This window comes from Clinocottus analis, unplaced genomic scaffold, assembly GCF_023055335.1.
Source record: "Clinocottus analis isolate CAN_PGR_092001 unplaced genomic scaffold, fCliAna1.0.p SCAF_1, whole genome shotgun sequence".
Taxonomy (NCBI): Eukaryota; Metazoa; Chordata; class Actinopteri; order Perciformes; family Cottidae; genus Clinocottus; species Clinocottus analis.
Genome location: NW_027175820.1, coordinates 5,947,494 through 5,957,500, shown reverse-complemented (window position 1 = coordinate 5,957,500; position 10,007 = coordinate 5,947,494). Strand labels below are relative to the sequence as shown.

Sequence of the window (10,007 nt, the reverse complement as noted above, 5' to 3'; positions counted from 1 at the left end):
ATGACAAAGACACAATATGAACCCAAAGACACCAAATAACCACAAAGTTCCGCAAAATAACTACAAAAGACACGCAAAATAAACACAAAAACGTGTAAAATATTTACAAAAAACAGATGATGTGAGCACACACACTTTGTGTTGCTCTCAGTCCGGCGTTTGGCTGACATTTGGATCATCCGGGGGCCTTTTACATGTTTTACCCAGAGACTCATTGTTTTATAATCCAGCCCTCAAAGAAGCCCGCATCACTCTAACAACTGCAGAAACGTCACACTTCAGCTTCTAGTGTGTGAAAAAACACCTTCAGTGTCCTATGAATCGCCAAGTTTTCAAGAAAAATCAAATATTTGAAATATCTTGGTTAGAACTTATAAAAAGGATCAACGTGTGAGCTTAATCCGCCTCGGGGAGGGTTTCTCATTCTCATGGATTGTTTTTGTATTATTTACGAATGTTAACACACAACGTCCCACAAAATGGCAAAAACAAGATTCCAAAGCTCAGATACAGTTTGAAAACCTCTTCTGCAATGATATCAGTTCTAAAACAATATATCTCAGCTGATAATAAACAAACAATTGAATAATAAGTTTTGCATTTCACATGGATTGTTTCTATTCTCACTTGACATGCCAATAAGGCCATACAATAATGCATATGTTGAATTGTTTTGTCCCTCCAAAGAATGCAACATCTTCCTCCCTCTGAGGAAGAGGAAAGCTCCTCACTAATGATCAAGAGCTTGCCACTGTAGAAATGGTTGTTGCAAATAATGCAAGAAAACTGCATGAAATTCAAAGTACAATTGTGGAGGACCATGAGATATTTGACAATCTGGATAGCATCAGCCTCACAACCATTACACGGACATTGTCCAAACGCAGAGTGCGGCTGAAGCAGCTCTACACTGTTCTCTTTTAGAGGAACAGTGAGAGAGTCAAGGAGTGACGATGGTGAGTTCAGGTCCTGGATGCTGGCTGCAGGGGCATCACAGTTCATGATTGCCAACTGTGGATCCGCCTTTCCAAATGATTTTATCCCAGGTGCGTTGCCATGGATAATGTGCGATGTTGATGAAAACATGTGGCCTAACCCTGAAGATCGCAGAGGAATCTTGTGCCCGCCCTCTTTTTTCATATGGACGTTTTGCCGTTGTTTTTTTGTTCAGAATGCCGCTGTGTGTTTTATGGATATTCTGTTTACTGTAAGCAATACTGTAAAACTTGTTTTGCTCTATCATACTGTAGACAGTATTGATACTGTACTTTCTGTAGTAAACAGTAAAGGGACAAAACTGATTTGCTTTTTACTGAATGCTTTTGAATGTGAACATGTAGACATACAGTTCCCAACCAACAAATGTTGTGTAAAAACAGTAGATTGCATGTTTTGCATGCAAATACCTGTACAACTGAAACATAAACGTCTATGCAGTTTTGGTCAGCAATAGCCAGTATTTTGAAACCTGGTGTCCTTTGATTGACTGCAAGGACCTTGTGAAGCAAAAACAAGAGTTATCCTTTGACCTAATAATTTCATTTTGAGTCAGATTTCCAGTGTTTTGGTAAAGTTAGTGTGTGCAGAGAAAGATGCGTTAGTTAGTTAGTATATATTTACCAAAATGTGTTTTTCAGAAGAAAATTACCCATTTGGCCAATTGTGGTTCGTATAAGTGTGATTCTGTGTTAAGAGTTTAGAAAAAGTATCTGAAGTATGGGTAAGCGCTTGTTAGCGCTTGAAAAAAAACTGTAAGCGCCACCTGCCCGCTTCCCTATCTCAGAGATGCCCTACTGAGGCTTCCCCCTTAAGTCTTTAATTAGATGCATTTGTGATCTTGTTACCTGTGCCAGTGGCTGCAGACAGTTAATCTACCCAGAGGCACGCTGCGCTTTATTCGCATGCACCCAACGGATTAGTTGAGTCGAGTCAGAAAGTTAAAAACCTCACCGTGTTCACCTGAAGACAAGTCAGGAGAAAGTGTTTCACTGCAGGAATGTTTGTCTCATCGCTGAGCTGCAGTGGTGCAAGAGGATTAAACATATTTGTTCCCAAGATTTAGGGCAGCTAATCAGTGTGTGTGTGTGTGTGTGTGTGCGTGTGTGTGTGTGTGTGTGTGTCTTACTTCTGTGTAGTTTCAGGGGGGAGTTTGGTCCTTGAACATGGCGGTGTGTGACTGCCTGATGACCATGGATGTGATGCTGTGCACCGCATCCATATTCAACCTCTGTGCCATCAGCGTGGACAGGTATGTGTGTGTGTGTGTGTGTGTGTGTGTTAGAGGTGGAAGGGTGGCGATTCATATTTATCTCAAAGTTTGAAGATTCAATATTTATCCATTATTAATCAGTCAACAGCTACTGTTTAAATATTCTTCAGTAGAATCTTCATTGACGCACATTTTTCATGTGTGTCTTGTTGCATGCTTAAAGTCAAAAATTTTAAAATAAACTGTCGTCTTTACGGCAAACAACTTACTTAGGTTTAGGAAAAGATTGTAAAATACTTAGTTAAGTTTAGAAAAAGATCGTTACTTAGTTAGGTTTAGGAAAAGATTGGAAAATATTTAGTTTAAGGAAAAGATTGTGAAATACTTTGTTAGGTTAAGGAAAAAATCATTAAATACTGAGTAAGGTATAGGAAAAGATCATGAAATACTTAAGTTCCGGAAAAGATTGTGAAATATTAATGTTAACTTATGTAATTAATAAAAATGAACGACTGATTAGTATCTTTCAAATACAAAGGAATTGAAATAATGAGAAATTCTTACTCACGAGTCATTAAGTAATAGTCAACATGCTCTTTGAAGTCCTAAAGCAGCTTCCTGCTCTTTGCAGGTTTATCGCTGTGTCCATCCCACTGAACTACAACCGTAAACACGTAGACCACCGTCAGATCGTCCTGCTGTCGGCCACATGGCTGCTGGCCCTGGCTGTGGCCTCGCCCGTCATCTTCGGCATTAACAACGTGCCGCACCGCGACCCCAGTGAGTGCAAGCTGGAGGACAACAACTATGTGGTTTACTCATCGGTCTGCTCCTTCTTCATCCCTTGCCCCATCATGGTCCTGCTCTACTTCGGGGTTTTCCGTGGGCTGCGGCATTGGGAAGAGACACGCAAGCTCAAGCTGCGCAGCAGCATCGACGCCTGCAGGAAGCTGCAGCACGCCGCCGTCGCCACCGCCCTCCCCCCACTGGCCGGCACCATCCCCGGGCCGCTGCCCATGCCCCTGCCCAGGATCATCGAGAGGGACTTGGCCCAGTCTCGGCTGGACGACACGGACGACTACATGCAGCAGGAGATTCCCTATCCACGGCAGTACCGAGAGAACTCGGTGCCCACAGTGACGTTCAGCCAGCAACTGCACCGGAAGAAGAGAGCCAAGATCAACAGCCGGGAGAGGAAAGCAATGCAGGTGCTGCCTGTAGTCGTAGGTGAGTGTTCTTGTTGTTCTTCAATCAGAGGCACACAACAGCTGCACTTAAAACACCATTTCATCCATGCTGAAGAGGGAAACCCATTCCAAAGGGTCTTGAACCTGCAATGTATCTACTGACCACCAGGGGGCAACTCCTCTGGTTGTATAGAAGTCTATGCTTCATGTGTTCAAACGGCATTCTCTCTTCTGTCCACCAGGGGGCTACTCCTCTGCTTGTATAGAAGTCTATGCTTCATGTGTAAAAAGAAACGTGAAAGAGTTTTGATTCACCAACAGAAATGGACAACATGGACAACATTGTTCAAGTGCATTAAAGAAAAATGTAGCTTCCTGTTTCCAAGTTTTCAAGTTTGATATTTGTTGCGATTAGTGAAGCCTGTCAATCACAACAAGAGAGAAAGTCATCCAATGATGCTCCAAACTGGAGCTGCATATTGCAAATGAAGTGAGATCACCAAAGGCGAAAGCCAGAAAAGCTTGTTGATCCAGACCACATGGACCCTCTGGTCATCAGACCTGGTTCAGATACCTAACCAAGCAGTTAATCTGAAGCCTGGAAGAATATGTTTTACGGTTGATTAATGTTCACAGAACATTCTCTCAATCGTCGTTATTTAGTTTCCCATCTTCATAAATACTGTTAACTTCCTGGAGACCAATCCTGACTTTGAGTTTTAGTGTTGGTCCAACTCCCAAAAGACCCTGGATCCTACGTTTCCCATAATGCAACTTGATGGCATTTTGTTTATCACACCCTCTCTGAATCCAGGTCTTCAAACTCCACATTACCAGTTTATACATCTTATCATCATGATCACCATGTTGATGCGGTTCTTTATCCTGATGCAGAATTATTCTTATGTTTTTGTTTGTTTGTGTGAACACATTCACAGTAGATTACTGTATATACACTGAAAAGTGATTGCTTTTAAGAGTCTCTGATTATGTTTAAGGTTGGCATTTTATATATGAAACACGACCGAAATTACATTTGTCCCTGGTAAAATAAATAGTAAATGAATAGATACAATTAAATAACAATGCAATAAAACAAATACATTAAGATAAAGAAATAGATTAAAAAAAATTAAATAGTTAAAAATAAAACAACTCCATTAATATATATATATATATATATATATATATATATATATATATATATATATATATATATATATATACACACATTCAAATAAAACAAATAGATACATTCAAATAAAACAAATACATTTAAATAAATTAAAACAAAATAAAATAATAGTTTACATACAAAATGAAAAATAATCACCCTTTGGTACTTCGTGGTTCATGTCATTATTTGTGTGTGTTTGGTCGGACGTCTTGTTTAAGGTATTATCACATGATTGAAACTGTAGATTATTTTGATTGCTTTCTCTTTGTACCATTCAGAAAGCAACAAGGGATTGCTTTTTGCCTTTTTGGTATTTGTTTACTGGTAGAAGATGTTTTTCCAGTTATGAAAGTGAAAATGTAGTTTCCTGTGCTGTCAAGGGGCCTTGTGCCTTACATTACAGCCACTTGTGCAATCTGTTGATTCACTGAAGCAGGAAATGGAAGTAAAGCTGCATGTGACAGTAGATGAGGCGTTTAAGTGCTGAACCGTTCAATATCGTGATTGCTCCCTTGTTTAAAATCGGCACTGCAGCAGCTGTTTGGAGCCCATGAATCACACAAGATGCGCGGTGAACAAATTAACGTCCGAAATGTTTACCTGCTGTGTGTTTACAAAGATAAAATGGACTTTGGCCTCTCAAGGACTTAGCTTTCACACTTTGCACCTTAATTACAGTTTATGTTGCAGGTGTGCAGGTGTGTGGGTGTGGAGGTGGGGGGTTGTGTAGGTGGGAGGTGTGTAGGTGAGAGGTGTGTGTGCGGCTGCAGACCATTCATGCAGGTGCTCTAAGAGCGCCGGGATGTAAGCGTCACCTCTGACTCGCCCGCCTCTCAACAAGCAGCGGCGCCATTATAGCTTAAAGCCCTTAATCCAATTATTTTGCAGCACATGATGGAACAGTCACTCTATGTGTCCTATGCTCAGGCTCCTGCTGTTATAACCAACAACCCACCAGCGGTGGCTCTGTTTTACTTTGTAGCGTTACAAATAACAACGCACATTCGTTGTGCGGTGCAAAGCGTGGACTCATAACATGAGAGCATCCCTTATTTAGGGTTTCAAGACTTCTTTCTTTGGTTATTAATTCACAAGGCATGTGCAAGTCTTCTTTGTATTTACCCTGTTAAGAAATTTGAAGATATTAGAAGATATTGGAAATATTAAGATCTTAGAGCCCAGGACTGGACACGTATATAATAATCTAGATGAAACTGACATATATATATGTTTTTATATCTATCTATCTATCTATCTATCTATCTATCTATCTATCTATCTATCTATCTATCTATCTATATATATATATATATATATAGAGGGCCGTTGGTTTGAGACCTAGGCCTTCAACGAGCGCCGTATAGTCCACATCACGTGCGGACTGGGAGGAAAAATTGTCCCTGAAGTTCCTGTCACAGACCAACACACTCAATACACGGCGCGTTCCTACAGTCCCATCGCTCCGCCACAGGGCTCCAACACGAGCATCGGGGGCGAGGGGACCGACCCGCGGAGCCGCTCGCTATTATTGCGCCACGGGGTTTTAGAGACCCTCTGACACGTGCGTGCGTTAGACTCCTTGCTGACATCGGCGCAGACCCCTGACGCCCTTTACGTGGGCCGATCCATGCTCTGGTGATGCGACGCGGCACTAAGGACAGTGCGCACCGGCCGCCGGTCGCGCCGGGAGGAGGGGGCCACGTCCCTCACCGGCGGGGAGATAAGTCACAGCAAGCACATATTACACGGCCCCGGGAAGCGGCGAGTTCAGGGCACGTACGCTCTGAAGCTCGCGGCCGGAGCCGGCGTGCCACCTTCGGCCCGAGCCTTTCCAAGCCGCCCAGCGAGGGCCGGCACGGGGAGAGCCCGACCCTGCTGGTTCCACAAAAATGCACGTTGTCCAAATCTATCCAACAAAACCAGGACACTGATCATGCACAGCGCAAACATGACATTGCAGCACGGCTGCGCCAGCGACAACCTCTCCCTTCCCTGCGCCAAGGTGCACATTCTACCCGAGCGGCCGTGGGGAGAAGCACCAGCAGCCCGAGGTGCAGCAGCAACTACAGCGCTGTGGCTTCTTTTATGATTAAATATGACTGTAAATGTAAAAAAAAACAGGAACATAATCAGCATTTCACTCACCAGACGCACATAAACCTCTGTGGGAAAGGGGTCACCTGGAGGTGAGCTGCTAGCTTCACTGACCAATCACAGCGCATATTAATGGTAACGCAGGCCCTGTGATCAATCACACGTCCAGGGTCTCGAGAAGGCTGTTTCATGTATTTTAACCAAGCTAATCTTACATATATAAAGAGAAGTGAAATGTGATTGGATAAAAAATGCTGTTAAACAAGTCTTAAGAAGCCATACGAGAGGCCTGAAGGAGCAGAGGAACGGCACAGCTGCACAGTGCAATGGGAAAATAAGCTAAGAAGGAAAAATATGTATAATACATGTAGTGTATTTGTGAAAAACAAATACATTTAAAAAAAGCTATAACTTTTCTTTTTTTCCCTCTCGTCATGTGGAGCGGGTTGGTCCCCACGTCTCGTATGCTCGTGGTGGTGCCATTCAGGCTCCAGTTGCAGATATAAAGTGCCGTTATAGTGACTCAGAACCAAACTGATCGGACCTGAATGCATCTTATGAATACAAAGTGACAGTACAGCTGTTGCTGTAAGTCTCCTGGAAAGAGACGGAAAACTCATCCATCAAACTCAACTCAAAAAGCTAAAAAATCGCTCGAGCGGCGTTTATTCAGCCACGTGTGATGACATCGACGACAAATGGCCCAGGTATCAGGCAATCCAAGCTCATTAGAGGCGGGTTCATCACAGCGCGCTCACCTGTGCTTGTTCAGTTGGAGACGGAGCTCTTGTTTTCGGGTCGAGGCCGGGACATAAATCATGTTTTCATACTGTGATCTCTAAGTCGGACAGAAATAAATGTCCTCGCATAGACCATTTAATACAGAGAAGTTGTCTTCTTCTGCACCGTCTTTCTTCCCAGGGATCTAATGAATTCCTTGTGAGGGAGAAGAGAAAAGAAAAGTCAAGCAACGTTGTTCAAATCTTCCCCTGAGCAGTAATGTCTTGGGATGAAATTACGAGGCAGCGAGGTCGTTACGCTGCTACTTTATCTCTAATGAACTCAGCCCGCTCGTGAATCATTTAGAAACGTCCTTGTTTGACACGTCTCCCTGTTGAAGTCGGATCTTCAGGCGGGACAGAACTAACGAGGAGAGAAGGACTTGTTTTCCAGATGAGACGAATATAAAAAGTTCTGTTCTGCTCTCAGTCACAGCACGAGGTCGTCCGTTAGACGTTTTTATTACATTTATTTTCCATAATATTGTTTGTTGAAGTTACTGTGACGAACTTTTACAGTAACTGGTTCTGAACCGGGCTCCTGTGTCCTCAGTGTATTCCTTACCATTTGCTGATACTTTATACTTCTACACCAGAAATATACAAGTCAGATGTAAATACTGTACTTTTTACAAAAGTATTTAAATACCTTTAGTTACTTTGCAAATGGAGAATACAAATGATAAAATATCGTAGTATTATTATTGTTGTAATATTATTATAGATTAAAATAAGACTATTATTATTATACTATTATATATATATATATATATATATACATGTAATGCAATATAAATTATTCTGAAATAAGCCATATATTAGGAAATTTTACAATTGTGCACCTTTGGTTTTGGTAGTACTACTTTTACTGAAGTATAAATCAGAGTACTTCCAGCTTGGTGTGATGCTTACAGCTCAATAAAGGCTTACAACAAACTATGAATGTAGAATAATCTTATTTTGATCCTTTTCAACGTGCAGTGCTGGAATGTAACGAAGTACATTTACTCGAGTATCGTGGTTAAGTACAATTCTGAATTTCCATTGTACACATTTTAGACTACTTCATATGTCTACTTCACTGCATGTTTTAAACAGGGTACAATACTTTGTGTTTAATATGTTAAATATTTCTTTTTGTATGTGAAATATATTAAACTACCTCTTCACCAATTACAAAAACATATATACCAGTAAAATACCTGCAGAGGTAATTTTTCTGTATTATGCATACTTTTATGCATTATGCATTACTTGTACTTGTACTCAATGTTTTTAATGCAGGAGTTGAGTACTTTTATTCTGATATTCCTCCTTTTGTTACTGATGTAAAAGATCTGAATAGTTTTCCACCACACAAAACTAAAAAGTTAAAAATAAGTATATATAAATAATGTGATCATGTCTGAACTCAGTTCGAGTCACATTTTCCAAACACCTACGTCGGCCACAAAACATAAATAAAAAAAAGACAAGATTTTTCTCTTTGAGAAGAAAATCTCCGTGCCAACATTTTAATTGTCCCACGCCCTATGAACAGTTTCCATTGTTGATTTATGTAATTCCCTCCATCTTGCCAGCCAAAACGACATCGACGGGTACAAAGAGCGGCATAATTGGTGAGAGAATAAAAACCTCCCAGATGTGTATTTTTGTTATGACGTGTTGACAATCAAGGTGTCACTTTTTTAGAATTATTTTTTGTTTCACCGCTAGCATTGAAGGCGATGGAGGCAAACCGGTCGTCTGAGGTCTGAAGTCATTACTGAGGATGAAACCTATTTGTTGTTTTGTTTGACTTGTAGGCTGCTTCCTGTTCTGCTGGACTCCGTTCTTCGTCGTGCACACAACCAGAGCCGTCTGCGTGACCTGCGACATCCCCTCCGGTCTGATGAGCACAGTCACCTGGCTGGGCTACGTCAACAGCGCCCTCAACCCCATCATCTATACCATCTTCAACACCGAGTTCAAGAAGTTCTTCAAGAAATGTTTCCGCAGATGCTGCTGACGGTTTCCCCCCCGCGCAGGCCGAAGAAGGACCGAGGAGGTCCCCCAGAATAAAACACGGATGCTGGGGGGATATGGGACATCCTGGGCTGGTTAGTCATTTGGTGAAGTTCTTTCTCCATCCTCTGGGATTTACTGCCCAAACTGGGGAGGAAAGATGAACTCTCCCGTGTGAGAGGAGCTTTTCACCGCTTTTCCGTGTTCCTGAGCAGCACCTGTTTACTGGCGACGTGAGACTTGAGAGGATCAGCGGAGGAAAACATCCACCAGGAGATCAAATAAGCTTCGACAGATCAGACTGTCAAAGCTTCATGACTTGAAAAACTCAACCCTTCAAAATCTGTCATTCATAATCTCTTCCTTATATACGCTGAAAGGAAGAAAAAAATTTGGGGGAAAAAATATTTTGCTGAGTGTTAGACTAAGCTATATTTGGCCAATGGTTAGCTTAGCTTAGCACAAAGACTACAGCTAGCCCGGCTCCATCCGATAGCAGAAAGCTCACTTTAATTATTGCGTTATGATGTTGAACTATTTCTTGGGCCGGCAAAGGA

General features: G+C 41.8%; 1 protein-coding gene across 1 annotated transcript in view; it reads left to right on the top strand.

Moving 5' to 3' along the window:
- The window catches only part of drd4b (dopamine receptor D4b), a 10,853-nt gene extending 1,399 nt beyond the window's left edge, over positions 1-9,454 (top strand). Inside the window, exons 2-4 of the mRNA XM_068577859.1 lie at positions 2,136-2,248; positions 2,841-3,436; positions 9,252-9,454. Of these exons, the coding sequence (XP_068433960.1) occupies positions 2,136-2,248; positions 2,841-3,436; positions 9,252-9,454 (912 nt within the window). The remainder of the gene's footprint in view (positions 1-2,135; positions 2,249-2,840; positions 3,437-9,251) is intronic.
- The last annotated feature ends 553 nt before the right edge of the window (positions 9,455-10,007 follow it).